At 39.0% G+C, this 16,429-nt stretch overlaps 3 protein-coding genes across 5 annotated transcripts; all 3 read right to left on the minus strand.

The window, feature by feature from the left end:
- Nucleotides 1-93: 93 nt before the first annotated feature.
- On the minus strand, nt 94-5,770 carry LOC111810319 (chloride channel protein CLC-c). Of its 2 annotated transcripts, none has more exons than XM_023697017.2 (7): nt 5,070-5,770; nt 4,709-4,909; nt 4,051-4,228; nt 2,917-3,179; nt 2,294-2,563; nt 1,072-2,200; nt 94-431 (listed from the first exon to the last, which is right to left on the minus strand). In XM_023697017.2, the coding sequence occupies exons 1-7, from the start codon at nt 5,267-5,269 to the stop codon at nt 342-344; spliced, it is 2,331 nt and encodes a 776-aa protein (XP_023552785.2). In that variant the 5' UTR covers nt 5,270-5,770; the 3' UTR covers nt 94-341. The 2 variants fall into 2 exon arrangements, with proteins under 2 accessions (XP_023552785.2, XP_023552786.2); XM_023697018.2 differs by having other exon boundaries at nt 4,709-4,881; nt 5,070-5,205.
- A 2,782-nt stretch (nt 5,771-8,552) lies between these two features.
- Nucleotides 8,553-11,814, minus strand: LOC111810243 (pentatricopeptide repeat-containing protein At1g10270). The gene is made up of 2 exons (XM_023696893.2): nt 9,331-11,814; nt 8,553-9,138 (listed from the first exon to the last, which is right to left on the minus strand). The coding sequence occupies exon 1, from the start codon at nt 11,700-11,702 to the stop codon at nt 9,480-9,482; it is 2,223 nt and encodes a 740-aa protein (XP_023552661.2). The 5' UTR covers nt 11,703-11,814; the 3' UTR covers nt 8,553-9,138; nt 9,331-9,479.
- Nucleotides 11,815-12,627: 813 nt separating this feature from the next.
- Nucleotides 12,628-16,429, minus strand: LOC111809713 (phosphoribosylamine--glycine ligase). 2 transcript variants are annotated; one of them, XM_087117186.1, is made up of 6 exons: nt 16,288-16,429; nt 16,101-16,201; nt 15,623-15,941; nt 15,164-15,537; nt 14,304-14,834; nt 12,628-13,176 (listed from the first exon to the last, which is right to left on the minus strand). In XM_087117186.1, the coding sequence occupies exons 3-6, from the start codon at nt 15,900-15,902 to the stop codon at nt 12,763-12,765; spliced, it is 1,599 nt and encodes a 532-aa protein (XP_086973312.1). In that variant the 5' UTR covers nt 15,903-15,941; nt 16,101-16,201; nt 16,288-16,429; the 3' UTR covers nt 12,628-12,762. The 2 variants fall into 2 exon arrangements, with proteins under 2 accessions (XP_086973312.1, XP_023551873.2); XM_023696105.2 differs by lacking the exon at nt 16,101-16,201.

Here is a 16,429-nt window from a genome sequence, read left to right on the forward strand (position 1 = left end):
AAAAAAAAGTTGATAAATTTAACAGTTTTCACGAGAAATAGGATATATTACCCATAGTTAATTCTCAAGAGCATCAACCAAAACAGGGGAAGATTAAATAATGATGGAATGAGCTGATACTGAGACGTAAAGATACAAATAAATGTGGGGGAAGAAACCCAGTAAATAGTTCCTGTTTATGCAGGTGTGTTTTGTGTAACTCATATCATAGATTTTTATCCTATAACGCATCAAAAATGCAAACAGAATGGTATGAACACTGGAAAAAAAAGAGCAAATTTATCCCCATAAAATAAGAACTCAACAGAAGGAAAAGAAATAAGGAAGGAACCTTGGCCGTTCTACTTGTGGGGGTTGAGATGTGGGTAAAGTCCCAAAATATGCTCCGGCATGAAGTCGTGCCGTGTAAGAATTCCAGCAATGGGAGGCCTCTGCAAAATAATATAATCAATGTTATGTCAATTATTGAATTCATCCAACTTGTACCCTATTTTTGGAATCTCGTGTCAAAATCACTGTATGAGTAAGTGCCGATCCCTAAAACAGACTATGGAGCAAGTATATGTCTCATGATTGTCTGAGTAATAGCAATGAGATTCCCCGATATCATGCTAAGAATAACTAGGACTTTTCAGAAGAAGATATCATTTGGATGGTGAGAAATAAAAAGGAATGCCGAAAATTTGAGTGGCTGAAGTTGAAGCAACTACTTTGGAAATAACATAAAGAAAAGCAACGACTAGAGTGGCAGAGTCAGAGTCGAAAAGAGGATTTCTCACTTCTTTCCCTCATTCAAAATCGTGCGTAAGAATTTCATTCGCATGGCTCCTAAGCTAAGGGATAAAAAAAAGAACCATATGTACAAGACCGAGTCCACTCGATTTCTAAGGATTACTAGTTTTTAACTTTTTAAACTTTAGTTCTGCAGGAACAAGTAAGAAAGATTGAGAAATAGAACTATCCAATTTGATTCGTTCTAAATAGTCATGTGAGGATCATCTTAGGACATTCAAGACAATAAACATAAGGCAAAGTGTTGCAGATTGATAAGAATGTAAGGAAGTGTCTTACCCCAGGTGTCTTCGGAACGACCAATAAGTGCCTCAAGCCGAGTGCGTGAAAGAGAATAGCTGCTTTAGCTAGGGACATTGATTCAACCACTGTGTAGGGCGATGTGTTTGTAACGGGATGAAGATCAACAAACATTTCCATCTCCTCCTCATTAAAGTTCAAATCTTCAAGTTTCACCCCTTTGCCAGAACCTGCTTTTGCAAAATCATGTGCTTTGAAGTGCCTCAAAATTTCTGATCTAATCGACACCTTTTTCTTAGTGAACTTTTTTTCTTTAAGCAAAACAAGCAAATGAGACCTCAGAACAAGCCCACAAAGCTCTGAACTATCTGAGGAAGGCAGTTCATCAATTACAGGAAACCCATTGTGGTTCGTCGTTTTCAAAGCGTGGATAATGTTATCGACCTTTTCGATCCCAGAAAACGTAATTAAAGGACCAGAAGCCACACCACCAGCGACCAATTGCCTCATAAATGGTTCTGCATGGGCTTCCATAAAAGGTAGTCCCTTCATCTTCACAATCTGATCATAGACACCTTTATTAAAAATATCTGCCACTGACTTTGAAATCAGAAGAACCAACATTAGTAATGGGAGCATCAAAAGGTTATTGGTAAGCTCCAGGAGTATGACACAAAGAGAAACAGTCATTCTCATAGTGCCACCAAGGAAGGATGCAGCACCGAGAAGGGCATAGAGGCTGACATCAAGAGTAGCAACTGAACCAAATAATCTCCCTATAATGCGACCATAAGAGGCCCCTGCCAGAATCACAGGAATAAAGAGCCCTGAAGGCACGGCAATGCCATAAGTAATAATGCCAAGACAATAGATAGCACCAAAGAATATAAAAAGTGAGGACAACTGAAAATGCTTGTCACTAGCAGATGTGAGCAGGCTCCGGATGGCATCATCATTGGTATTGAAAAATAAAGAAGCAAGATCATTATAATGGCCAGGTGGGCATTGGAAGTTCTTGTAGTTTCCCGAGCGACCAACGGTAGGGCATTGATCGTCCAAGTCAGATGGGCAAGGTAAACATTGTGAGAACCAAGGAAGACCAAAGGAGACACAGGTTGTCAATATGGAAACGCCAACAACAAGGATGAGCTTCGATCCGGGACCTCTCCTGTAATTTAATATCAACTGTCAGTGATAGCAAAATTGTACAATAACAGGACTGTATATGGTGTAAAAGAAAAGATGAATCTCTGGAGCATACTCATTTATGATGCTGTAGGTGCGAAGAACCTTATCAACGAGGTAGTTGTAAAGGCTTCCAAGCACACCTCCAATGACTCCAAGTAAAATAATTGCAATAAGATCTGGGGTGCCATAAGCGGAGTTTTCGGTGTGGATTTCGAACATGATGAGACCTCCTTCACCAAATAACCCACATTTTCCCCCTCGACAAAATTCCATGAAACCCCTCAAGACAACAGCTACTACAGCAGTAGTGAAAAAGGTCCTCCAGAGAAGAGCACTCCTCCACCTAATAATTTGGACAACATAGATTGTTTACAATCATGAGAGAAATGAAAACCTCAAAAGCTGTTCCTAGTAGATATGATACAGAGTGAAATTTGAACCTCTAAATGTCTTAAACGCACCTCATTGTTTACGAAAAAAAGTAAGTGCATTCGTTTGGATGCGAAAGAAATTCAACACATTCAATAAAACTAAAATATCAGAAGCCATAAAGGCAAATCCCAGCTTAACATTTCCACAACCACAGCATCTAAAAGTTTTTCGTTCATGCCCCCCAGATGTTGACTAAAAACTAAGCTGCCAAAAATGAATATTTTGGTGCTGTAGAGAGAGAGAGAGAGAGAAAGAGAGAGAGACCATGAAGCTGCTTCTTCAAGTGCAAAGAGAACGCCACCAACTGGAGCCCGAAAGGCAGCTGCTACACCAGCTCCTGCACCACAAGTGATCAAATCCCGCCTGTCCCTATCATTTTTGAAGTATCTGAGCCACTTCCAAGTCAAACGGTATTTGCGAGAGCCTCCCTGTCCCAGTAATGAGGCAATGCATGCACCAGTATGAACCATGGGTCCTTCCTTACCCACGACAAATCCACCGGCAACAGCAAATATAGAACCAAAAATCTGCCAAGTTAACCCGCATCATAATGGTTAGCAGCTCCTGATTTAAGATGATCTCACATTCCAATGGACCATAAACATAATAGAGGTCTTGAACTGCTTACCTATAAATCATGTTTATTTATCTACCTACTGATATTTTGTCCTAACAAACCTCTCAGTATTAAAGTTTTTTTCATATAACTCTCTTCATAAAAATAATCATCAAACTTCCCTTCTGAAGCGTTTGAGAATCAGATAAGACAACTTCTAGAAAGCAGAACTTATTTTTGGAAGCTCTAATATTTGAACCAGTTCTGCTTTAGTACCCAAATATCTAAAATGCAGACAAAATTCTTCATTTTCTTCAACTGTTGCTGCTGAAAATGAGCCCTTGTCAAAATAAGGACTCAAACTGTGAAAAGCTCACTTGACCCATAATCGAATGGACCAAAACCTTTTTGAATCATTTGGTTGTTAGAATGAAATAAGAACCACTCAGAATGTTCACTGGGACTTTAAGAAGCTTTGAGGTGCAATTGTGCTAGCACATCTTTCTAGGATAGAGTAATTTTTTTACCCTTTTTAGTGTACCCTTCATACACTACATTTCAATGAAATGATTGTCTCTTGTTAAAGAAAAAGTAGATACTAAAGGATAACTGTTCACCCGCTTAGTACATGTGTGCATTATTGATGTACACGATTTCCTTAAGAAAACAATGCACATTTCAACTCACAATTAAATGACCTATTTTTCATTTGCATTGGCTCAAAAAAAAAAAAGATTCAAAATGATGGTGACTTTTACTACGATGGTCAAGACTATAAGTAACTACTTATGTGTAAATGGTTAAAGAAAGAGAAAGCGAATTGATGCTACAATGAGGCATACCTTCACAAATAAGGTACTTGGAGCCAATATAGAATAAGCATCGATACCGTTAAGGTATGCTTTCACCTCAGGAATACCAGAACCTGCAGCAGCAGGAGCAATATAGGCACAGAGGGTTGCAGCAGCAACAGCTAAGACAATATTGGAACCAACATATACTGCGAAGGCCTGATAGTACCTGTAAAGAAGCTAATGATCATCTCATAGTTGGTTTAATATACAAGATGCATATGAATGACACATAAACTGTTAGAAACCACAACTCTGCACAATCGTATGATATTGTCCACTTTGAGCATAAGCTCTCACGACTTCGATTTTGGTTTTCCCAAAAGGCCTCGTACAAATGGAGATAGTATTCCTTCCTTATAAACCCATGATTTTCCTCTTAATTAGACAATGTACGACTACTCCTTTCAATAATTCTCAACATAAACTTCGACGGGTACACAGAAAAAGAGATGCAGCAAGAAAAATCATAGAACCCATATGAACAATTTTGCAGTTGGTAAGATTTCGAGATCATTCAGAACAATTGCAATATAAAAGAATCATACCGAGTATCCATTATCATGAATAGACTTGAACAAAGCCTAGTAAAGTTCATAATGCTATGTGAATTGAATACTTCTTAAACTTCCTATCACTCAAAGCTTACTTTTCCTTAAGCATCAGATTATTCGTCAGCAGAAGTTTGTGACCAGCAATATTCTCAACAGCTATGTTGTTGAAGAAGCCAACGACCCCGGTAATTAGACCAATGAAAAGGCACAGCGTCCATTTGAGGATGACATACTGAAATATCTCGACCTTTTTTCTTGACCTCCAGTCCTGCTTGAAAAGATCATTCTCAATAATCCTGTTACAATTTAAAAGAACGTGAGATTAAATGCAGAATCAATCAAGCGCCCTGTTTAAATGCATATTTTCAATCTTATAAGAACAGTAGAAAACACAAACATCACGGAACCAATGCAAGTAACCGAAAAACAAAAAAAAAAACAACAAAAACCACATACTCGTAGTCCAAGCTCTCAATAGGACAGACATTAGAACCAACAATGGCGAGTTGCGAGGTAGTACTGATCCTCGCAGTACTGGCACGCAAGAGCGGCTCCCCTAGCGTGAGCGATACAGAATCTCTATCCTCTGTAAACGGCGATTCCGCCAAGCTCTCAGACCCCTCACTTTCGCGGCCGTTTTCGCATCTCTCATCCATCCGCTCTGAGCTCTGTCCAAGAAGCTTTATAAACACTGAAAAATAAGTTCAAACAAGCAATGGAACCGGATTAGGTCCAATGGATGAACCTAAAAATGGAAGAAGGTGGCCTGGAGAGAAGAAGGATTTGCAGAATCAGTGATCCATGATGAGAGAGAGAAAGAAGAAGAAGTTTGTGGCGTGAGGATTAGTGCACATAAAGTTTGACGCGCATGATCCCCCCGATGTCTTCAAAAGTCGGTTCAAATCATCAATCAATGAAATCTCTACAGCTAAACGACACTCTTCTCTTTTTCTTGGTGGTTAAATCTATGGATGATTTCTCCTTCACAGCTTGAACTTCGAAGTCCAAAATCATGCAATTTCTTTCAAAATGGAGGAAAAACAGGTCCAGTTCTGGAAGAGGAGCTACAATGGCGAAGATCAATGAAGGGAAAACGATGAGGAACATGAAAGATTGGAGAAGAAATGCCAAATAAGTCATTCAAGTCATTAAAAAAGCATACAAGCAAATCAAGCCACTAAATTAACCGCCAAATTATCTTTTTGGTTAATTCAATTAGAATTATTTTAATTTTACAATTAAGTCCTTTAATATATATCCAAATATACCCAATTTTTAAAATTACTAATTAGAAAACTGTTGATATTATCCTGAATTTTTTAAAATTTTATAAAAATTTTATAAAAATTTAAAAGTTTACCGCTAAATTATTAGAGAGAAAAAAAAAAGTCATTTTAACATAGAGCTAGTAAATATTGTATGTTTTTTACTGTTACATACCGTCGTCAGTCTCACGATCTTAAAACGCGTCTACTATTTAGAGGTTTCCAAACACGTTTACCATTTTATATTGCAAGATCTTACCTTGTTTGGACAGAAGAACGAAACATTCTTTAGAAGGGTGTGAAAACCTCTCTCTAATAGACATATTTTAAAATCATGAGGCTGGTTACGATACGTAACAGACTAAAACGGACAATATCTACTAGCAGTGAGCTTAGGTTGTTACAGTTACCATCTTGATTTAAGAACACAAAAGATTACGTATTGTTTGGTGACCATTTTTTTTTTTTTTTAGTTTTGAAAATTTAAGCAACCCGTGTGGTTTAGGTGGGTTGAATCGAACTCACTCAAATTTATTATTAATTTTAAAATATATATTTTTACATACCCACCATTAATTATTTATATATATATATATATATATATATATATATATATATATATATATATATATATATAAAATAAAAAATATATAATTTATTCTTCAACCAATCTTAAAAATATTTTTTAATTATTTAGAAAGTAATTTTTTTTTAAAATAACTATAAACAATAATTTGAATAATTTGAATAAATGATCGGAGTAATCCAAATCAGTTGGGCTTATTATTTAATAAATATTATTTTTGTTGAAAATTTTATAACTCGAACAGTTAGATTCAGTCTAAAAATTGTCTCAACCCGACCAAACTCTATCGTATTGAGAACTGAAAGTTTGTCATTTTCGGTCTTGACCATTTGATCCGAACTTTGATGTATTAAAGCCACGAAAGGTTAGATACAAAAGGTCGGTCCTTTTCTCACCTAATCCACGAACTTTCAATAATTAACAAGTTAACGTCAACAATTTCAACATCAATAATTCACGAGTAATTTTTGAAATTTCCCCCACCCATTAATTAGACATTGAATTGTATTAACCAAAGCCATTGAATTTGGAACAAATTCATTAATTAAAAGCAAAAACAACCTCGTCTTTAATGTCGTGGACTATTTAGTGGGACCCACGCTTTATCCACATGTTTCGCACGTGAGCCAGCTAAAATTTCCACAATTTAATTTTTTTTTTTTTTTTAATGAAATACAAATTTGAAATTTCAACCTCCATTCAAAAAATAATATTGTTTTGAACGATTGAACTATATTTACGTTGATGATAATTATAGTCAAAACTAATTAAATTTTAATATACGGTTATAAATAAAATAATTAGAAATAAAAACTAATTAATATTTAATGTCATTAATATGAATTTAATTTAAAAAAAGAATAATTTGTGGTAGATAATATTAATTAAATAATAAGTGACATGTATTTAATTTAAATTATTATTATTTTATATAATTATAGAAAGTTGAATTGAGTCGGAGAAAAACCTATTTTATGAACTATAAATTCAACAATAATATTAAATTAAATGTCGGGAAAAGTATTTTGAACTCTTTTGAAATAAATAAAATTTATGGGACTTATCTGATAACTTTGAAATAAATAGTGCTATCAGAAACTAATCTAGCATATTAATTTTATTTTAAAATTTCTTTCCACGAGTTTTCTTCATTTTCGAAGTAATGTTATTCATAACTTTTATAATCTCGCTAATCATAGGTATAAACGACAAATGTTACCACTTGTAGCAAGTTCGGGTATGAAGATTTGATTTTTAAATACGTAATTTTGATCATATCAAATTACTTATATATATAATTTTGACACCTACCACTAAACTAATAACGTGAGAACTAATAAATTAAACATCAAAGCAAATACCTCAGCTTCGTTTCCATGGTCCCCAGGACGAAGTCGATCATCCGTACAAAAGTGTCTTTGTCTTGCCTTTACCTAAAAAAACATAGGACGTGACTTGCATATTTAAAAAGACTGAGCAAGTAACCTCAATTTTGGGATCGTAAAATACAAATAAATGCAATCATGTTCAAACCTATCCTTTCATTATCATTCATGGGTTTGGTCTCACTTTTCAGTCGAGACTTGTATGTGCATTACTTTTCTACACACGACCCACGCATGCGCACATGGACATGTATACGTATCTTTGGACCTGGCCTTCAACTAGCGTACACTCACACTGTTGGAAAAGTCTTGGATGAAAAAGAGCATGCATAACATTATGATATACACAATATCGTAGCGTATGCACCTATACTCATCGGAAGGGAGAAGTATCCTAATAAGTCTTGGATGAAAAAGAGCATGCATAATATCATGGCATACACAATATCGTAGCGTACGCATACGCATACTCATCGTAAGGGAGAAGTATCCTAATGCACGTGACACACAAAATGCATGAGCTCCCTACATCTTTAGATCATAGCGTATACGTAAGATACGGGCCATACCTCCGTTCTTTCATAAAGGTAACTTTAATAAATAACATACCTGGCTTAACAATATTTCATAGTGACATAGTATGTATGACATAACATGCCAAGGTTTCATGCCAAATACATCATTAAATTCACAACAAGATTCATAACAGAGAATAGTCATCTCATGGTATAATTCATAACATAACATAATACACGTCAAATAGCCATAAAACATGACACGAGTAGGGGTCATAGAGAATGTGCCGCTCATACTTCATACTATTTATCCAACAAAACCAATAGTAACACTACTTGGTTAACCTAAACCGGAGTTCCTATATTTCTTTAATGCTAGCTCTAAACCTCAAATGCAAAAAAGTTGTTTACTGAGAGCTGTATCCCAGTGTACAACTTTCAAACTGTCTACAAGTATTTGACAAATTCTGTCCACAGTTTTGTAATATCATATGACGACCCGATATGGGCGTCGTCGCTACAGTCGCAAAATGCTTCCAGATATTAAGCTCCAGCATTGGCGGATAGGGTCACGGTGGCTCGAACTCAGCCGTGCTCTGGCTGTTTATATTACCGTAGACACCAAGTACTACACTATTAAATAAGTTTTGTAAGCCTGCTTGCTAACCAGATCAACACTACATCCCAATTCTCTCCATAAAATACATAGAAACCGACTAAATTGTGTTCTTGGAGTCTCCCAATATAATTAGGATGTAGGCAGACACTATGCCCCTGCATTCAGATCAGATTCCGTTCTTACAAATGTGTAATGATATTTCAAATTATTGTGCATCAAAATAGTATTAATAAATTTGTGAGTTTAAATAGAGTAACAAGGTAAACTACCCTAATATCTCAGGTAACTACATAATATCTATGACAGACACCATGGGTATAACCAGATCCTTGTACTAACCAAAATACCTTGAATGGAAGACACTTGAGGTGAACTGACAGAAGGAACATGCAGCACAAGGAGGTGGTGGTGGTATTGTAATTGATCACATATTGCCCTGTCAGCTCAAAGTCAAAATTTGACAGTAGCATCCTCCAATAACTTAGGAAGCTAAGAATCAAGCTGCCGCCTGGCCAGCTATTTGAGGGGGTTGTTGTGAGTGATGTTGTTCCTCCATTGGCGATGGATCGAACGATGGCTGTTGTGGTCTTGTCATTTGAGCTGATCCTGATTGAAAATAGTTAGGACCTGTCATTTGAGGTGATGAAGGACCATAACTTCCTCCCGCTTGAGGGTTTATGGAAGGCCGCCAATGTGGTTCTGCCATTGGCGTGTGTCCTTGAGGACCTGTCATTTGAGGTGATGAAGGGGCATAACTTCCTCCTGCTTGAGGGTTTATGGAAGGCCGCCAATGTGGTTCTGCCATTGGCGGGTGTCCTTGAGGACCTGTCATTTGAGGTGATGAAGGGCCATAACTTCCTCCCGCTTGAGGGTTTATGGAAGGTCGCCAATGTGGTTCGGCCATTGGCGGGTGTCCTTGAGGTGGCGGACGAGGAGGTCCCATTTGAGGTGGTACCTGCGATTGTGATATCCGTGGGGGTCCAGAGGGGGGGCGATATGGAGCATGTCCCCATCTATTCATATTTAGCAGTCTTTCAATCTCTTCACTCCGGCCAGCCTTTACAAATGCCTCTTTAACGAATTCCTGAAGTGCAGGAGTGAGACCAATACCGTACCTCATTATTTGGTCGAGCAACTCCCTACTAGCATCCAGTGCCCCTTCGTTGCATAGCCCTCGGATCACCACGTCGTAGCATGTGGGATCTGGTTTAGGATCCCTCTCTCCCATTTTTGTTAAAATCTGAGCACAGTCAACTACCTTGCCGTTCTTGATCAATTCTCCAAATACCCTATTTCCAAAGCTAGCAACAACTCGCAAACCAACATCGACCATTCTGTTAAAAACTCTCAATGCATCATCAATCTGCTCAATCTTTAAGTACGCCTCTATTAAAGTTCGGTGAGTTGGGACATCAGGGGACAAAGACTTCGAACAAAGTTCAGCAAAGAAAGTCTCAGCATCTGCCATCATTCCCTGCTCACAAAACCTACCGATAATATTATTATACCCCGCAACGTCCATAGCAAAGGGCCTCGACTTTGGTTGAGTTCCCACCTTCCGGAAAGTTTCTACTGCTTCGGAGAACTTGCCGAGCTTAAAACACTCATTAACCATTATGTTGAACGTATCTGAATTGACTGCTTGAAAATTTGGCGGAGTGTGGTTATCCAACATCTGATCAAATAAGGTCCAAGCCTCCGTTTTCTTCCCATGTTTAAGCAAAACTTCCAACAGCACATTGCAAGTCGCGGGAATCATCTTGAATTGCCTGTCAAGCAATGACTTGTACGATTCCATGGCCTCCTTCTCTTTCCCTGTATTGAAAAACCAATCCATGAACGTAGCATTCACAACTCCATCATACACCAAACACCTCTCCTTCAACTCATCAAACAGTTCATTCGCCTTTTCCAAATTCTCCAAATTTAGAAACCCAGAAATCAAATTATTATAGACCAACGAATCAGCCCCATGACCTTTATTCAACATTTCCCGCAGAAGATCCACAGCCTCCCCAATTCTCCCAGAATCAATCAATCCCTTAGTCAGATGCCGATAAGTCACTGCCGAGGGACTAAATGGAGCGTTTGCAATAATATGACGATAAATCTCAAGACCAACATCAACACGGCCCTCATCGCAATGAGCATTAATCAAGTTATTATACGACACAACATTGGGAACTATATTCGACTGATTAAAGAAGAATTGAAACAGTGCAATCGCATCACTGTACCTCTTGGCCCGATACATAGCAGCAATAATAGCGTTACAAGTGAAAACCGTCGGCCGCGTATTCGAGAACACGGAGTGGCGGGCAACCGCAGAAGCCGCATCAAGATCACCAGCACGAATCAGGGATTGAACACGATTGTGAAGATTAAGACGAGGCCCCACAAGAGCGGATGTGGAATCAGGAAGACGAGGAGCATTGGGATCACGCTGTGGAGGCGAGTAGTTGTCGCGACGAAGTGCATGGAGAGGAGGTTCAATACGAAGACGGCGCTTTCTACGGCGTCTTTCGGCAGCAGCCTCTTCGGCAGAGGAAAAAGCAAATGAGCGGGCAGGGAGGAGCGAGATGGGAGAAGAACTTTGAGAGGACGGTGGAATTGGGGACAGCAAATGGTGGTTAAGAGGACCAATACTCAGAGCTTGGGAATGCGACGGAGAGGTTGAAGAGCGGCGAAAAGAGCGGAGGAGGAGGCGGTAAAGTGACATGATTCAACGGCGGAGAGAGAGCGGAAGCCGCCGGAACAAGGAGGAGAAAAGGTGAAGAACTGGTTAAACCCTAGAAAAGAGAAGGATTTGGAACATTTCAGTGCATAGTGAAGAAGATACCTGGCGTTTTATATTGGTTTTTTTTTTTTTTTTTTTTTTTTTTTTGGCACATAAGTATTATAAAATTAAAAATGAATTTCTAAAAATAAACATAAAATATTATTTAAATTTTTAATTCTTAATAAACCATAAATTATTTTATTTTAGATGTTTAAATCTCAATAAATCATAGATCAACGGAGTTAAATGCAACAAATTTTATTAAAAAATAGACCCAATGTGAATATATTTACCAATTTATTTATGAAAATTGAATTCTTTTAACCAGAAAAAAATTCCAAAGTTCAACGTCTCACCGGTTTAATTTAGGGAATGATCATGGGTAAAATCATGAGTTTATAATCGAGGAATACTATCTTCATTGGTACGAGGCCTTTCGGGGAAACCCAAAGCAAACCCACGAGAGCTTATACTCAAAGGGGACAATATCATACCATTGTGGAGAGTCGTGTTCATCTAACATGGTATCAGAGTCATGCCCTAAACACTCCAAAAAGGAGTCGGCTCCTAGAAGGCATAGTAAAAAATGACAGACTCCAAAAGAGAAAGGAGTCCAGCCTCGACTAAGGGGAGGTGTTGGATGAAAGTCCGGTACTATTTGAAGGAATGTGTTGGATGAAAGTCCCACATCGGCTAATTTAGGGAATGATCACAGTCAAAGCAGTAGAGAGTCGGGTTTTCTAACAATAAATATTTTGAAAAGCATAATTATCAAAATAGTATGAACGGGATTAAACTATTTGGTTAATTTCATCGATGGCATCGATCCGAGATTACATGAATGGATTGAAGGGAAAGCAATGGCTGAAGCTCAAGAACATTCATCATTAGTTTTTATACAACAGACAGTTTCCCCCAACAACAGCTGAAGAAATAAGTGAGAACTTATTCATGAAGACGTGAACTCATACATGTTCCTATTAATTCTCAAACTTGTGCATTATTCCTGCAAAGAAAATTGCTTTTCTAGAGCTCTCCACCCTATATCCTTCCTGTAGAACCCACCCGACCAACGGATTTCCTCGACTGCTTGGTATGCTCTGTCCCGTGCCTCTTCGATGTTTTTGCCTTTTGCAGCGACCCCAAGAACACGCCCGCCAACAGCAATGAAGTTGCCTTCGGAGTCGGAGGAAGTGCCAGCATGAAATATCTTAACAGATGGAGCAACGACCTCTGCTTCTTCGACGTTTTGAATCATAGTTCCCTTCTCGTACGCCCCAGGATAGCCCTTGCTCGCCATCACGACCACCATCGAAGACCCCGGGGACCAATCCAGTGAAACCCCAGTTAGCTCTCCTCTACATGTTGCAAGAAGAACTTTTGCAAGGTCTGATTCCAACCTAACCATCAGCACCTGTTTTACATCAAGGCCAGAGGTTTATGATCAGAAACATGTCAAGAACAAGGCTACACAAAAGGTGATAGTTCTCACAAGAAACCTGTACTACTCTTAGACCTCTTGCTATGTCCCATTTCAGTTCTTATATCATCATCATCTCTCCATTCTTCTTTGTGTATCTTTTGTGACCTAGATCCCACGTTAGTTGGAGAAGAGAACGAAACATTCTTTATAAGGGTGTGAAAATCTCTCTCTAGCAGATGCATTTTAAAAACCTAGAAGACAAACTCGAAATGGAAAACCCAAAGAAGACAATATCTCTTAGTGGTGGGCTTGAGCTGTTACAAATGGTATTAGAGCTGGACACCGAGCGATGTGCCAGCAAAGAGACTAAATCCCGAAGAGGGGTGGACACCAGGCGGTGTGCCAACAAGGACGCTAGCCCCGAAGGAGGGTGGATTGGGGGGTCTCACATCGATTAGAGAGGAAAACGAGCACCAGCGAGGATGCTGGGCCCCAAAGGGGGGTGGATTGTGAGATCCCACGGGTTGGGGAGGAGAACGAAATATTCTTCATAAGGGTGTGGAAACCTCCCCCTAGCAAACGCGTTTTAAAAACCTTGAGGGGAAGCCCGAAAGGGAAAGCCCAAAGAGGACAATATCTGCTAGCGGTGGGCTTGGGTTGTTACATGGACTATAATCGCTATTCCCCGACAGTTTCTTTTGTACTTTTCCCTCGACTATCTACAAGTTAGTGTCTTTTGTCATGAAATATGAGATCCTATATCGGTCGGAGAGGGGAACGAAGCATTCGTTATAAGGGTATGGAAACTTCTCTTTAGCAGACGCGTTTTTTTAGGGGAAGCCCGAAAGAACTTGGGCCATTACATTAAAAAACCCGACTTCAGAAGAAATGGAAGAATACGCCAGCATACAAAAACGAAAAGCTCACAAAAACAAATCGAACTACAAGAAAGGGCTCTAGTCAAGAATCTAACAAAACTCACTAGCCACAAGTTAGTCATTTCATGAACTCCAATGCTCCATGGAGTAAAGAATATCTAACTCATTCTACATTGGAATGTATCTGCAAGCACACATGGTCAAATTGCAAGCAAACAAGTTCAATGCGAATCGACTAACCTGACACTCCGGATCCCCAAAGCGTACGTTGTATTCAATCAACTTTGGCAAGCCAGACTTCTTCTCAATCATAAGGCCAGCAAACAAAACCCCAACAAACCTGCAACCCTCTTCTGCCATTCCTTTTACCGTAGGTAGAATTATAGACTCCATGACTATCCTTTGAAGCTCCCTTGTTATGATAGGAGCTGGGGAGTAAGCGCCCATACCACCTGTATTAGGTCCCGTGTCACCGTCCCCTACTCTTTTATGATCCTGGGCAGATTCTAGGGGTATGGCATTCTCTCCATCTACAAGAGCAAAAAAGGAAGCTTCTTCTCCTTCTAGGTATTCTTCCACAACGACACAACCACCGGCCAAACCAAAAGCACCCTTCACAAGCATTGCATCAACAGCTTCATACGCCTCCTCCAATGTTGTAGCGACAATAACTCCTTTTCCAGCAGCCAATCCATCTGCTTTGATGACTATCGGGGCGCCTTGTTCTTGAATATATTGCTTTGCAGCAGAAGGGTCTGTAAAGGATTGATACTGTACCAAGTAATCCATGTGACAAAGGTTAGTCAAATCTCATTAATGTTCTTCAATTCTCATTAATGTTGCAAAGCCAAGATCAAACATTATACTAAGTTTTCTTGATGTGCCTATTTCTTTTCATAGCGGGCGGAAGAGTATCGAACTCATCCATTGATCAATCAATCCCTGTGATTATCCACACCCCAATTCGATCCAAGGAGACATGAAAGAATTTTCAGTTTTACATGACGAAAACTCAAATAGAAAGTTATTGAATACCAAAGTTTGGCTAGGAACTAAGCATACAAGTTTAAGGTACAGCGCCAAGAACAACAAAAACAAACCTTTGCAGTGGGGATTCCATATTTATCACACAAACGCTTCATGAAATTTTTGGAGCCTTCCAAAGCAGCAGCCTCAGATGAGGGGCCAAAAGTAGGAATCCCAGCCTTCACTAAATCATTGGCAAGCCCTGCAACAAGAGGGGCCTCAGGGCCTACAACAACCAATCCTACATTCCATTTTCGACAGAAGAAAATGACAGCAGCACTGTCGTCGATATGGAGGTCAGGAATACAAGTGGCATCGCCCGAGCTCGAAATCCCGGCATTGCCTGGTGCACAGAACACAGCATCACAGGAAGGAGAGCGCTTCAATGCATAGCAAAGCGCATGTTCTCTCCCTCCTCCACCAATCACCAATACAATAACTCGTTCATCTGCAAGTAAGTTTCAAACAACAATTTCCATAAAAAACTCTAAAATCATCCAAACAAGACCAATTTTCCAAGGACCCCAAATTACCATTTGCCTTATTAGAAGAGATTGACGCCTCTGAGTTAAAAGTAGAGCAGTTAATGACATGGGAGGAGAAACGTGAACGATGGTGGAATTGAAAATCCTGAGGTGGAAGAGAATTGAAGCTAAGGGGGGAGAAAGAAATTGCAGAGTTACAGACTAAATTGCATCGTCCATTGCGCACAAACCCATTAGAGAATCGGAGATGATTCTTTATCTGGCTGCCCCTATCAATGCTACAAAACTTGAATGATCCTCCTCCAAGGCTAAGAGTGGTGCAAGACATTTCTCTCAATAACTTTCTCTTTCAAAATCGACCCTAAAACTGCAGAGATGAGCAAGAAATTTATGCAATGGAGTTCAAATCAAATCTAAGAACCGTGGACAATTTTCCTTATCCCTATATAATTGAAAATTTCAATACGAAAACGACCTCAAACTGAAAACGCGCACAAGATATGGAAGAGAAAATACTAAAATATACAAAATCGTGCTTCGGAGAATCGATTGCTTTCACAATCCAGTGGATTAGTCCACTGGTTTTTGTTGCAATTAGAAACAAGAAACTGTGGATGGCGAAGGGAGCTGTAAATATTTTTCCGTCGTCACTTATTATAATCATTTGTAAACCGAAAGTTGAAACATAGATTGAGATTAAGAACACAACTGACCTTTTTCGTAAGATTCAAGGTAGAAACAGAGAGTGAAATGTTGAAGAAGAAGAAGAAGAAAATCGAAGAGAAAACAGTGAACCACTGCAGGTTCAGAGCTTCTTCGGATTTCTTAGTAAGCGTAGGAATTTTTTTCCCCTTC

Source organism: Cucurbita pepo, chromosome 14 (assembly GCF_057944985.1).
Source record: "Cucurbita pepo subsp. pepo isolate OVF chromosome 14, ASM5794498v1, whole genome shotgun sequence".
Taxonomy (NCBI): domain Eukaryota; kingdom Viridiplantae; phylum Streptophyta; class Magnoliopsida; order Cucurbitales; family Cucurbitaceae; genus Cucurbita; species Cucurbita pepo.

What these genes read in the sequence shown, in the direction of transcription:
- LOC111809713 (XM_023696105.2), bottom strand. Translation starts at nt 15,902, where the DNA reads ATGTCTTGCACCACTCTTAGCCTTGGAGGAGGATCATTCAAGTTTTGT. An exon ending in CTCTTCTAATAAGGCAAATG is followed by an intron (nt 15,538 to 15,622) that starts GTAATTTGGGGT and finishes ACTTACTTGCAG; the next exon opens with ATGAACGAGTTATTGTATTG. An exon ending in TTGGGGATCCGGAGTGTCAG is followed by an intron (nt 13,177 to 14,303) that starts GTTAGTCGATTC and finishes GATGTAAAACAG; the next exon opens with GTGCTGATGGTTAGGTTGGA.
- LOC111810243 (XM_023696893.2), bottom strand. Translation starts at nt 11,702, where the DNA reads ATGTCACTTTACCGCCTCCTCCTCCGCTCTTTTCGCCGCTCTTCAACC.
- LOC111810319 (XM_023697017.2), bottom strand. Translation starts at nt 5,269, where the DNA reads ATGGATGAGAGATGCGAAAACGGCCGCGAAAGTGAGGGGTCTGAGAGC. An exon ending in ATTGAGAGCTTGGACTACGA is followed by an intron (nt 4,910 to 5,069) that starts GTATGTGGTTTT and finishes AAATTGTAACAG; the next exon opens with GATTATTGAGAATGATCTTT. An exon ending in ACCTACAGCATCATAAATGA is followed by an intron (nt 2,201 to 2,293) that starts GTATGCTCCAGA and finishes ATTAAATTACAG; the next exon opens with GAGAGGTCCCGGATCGAAGC.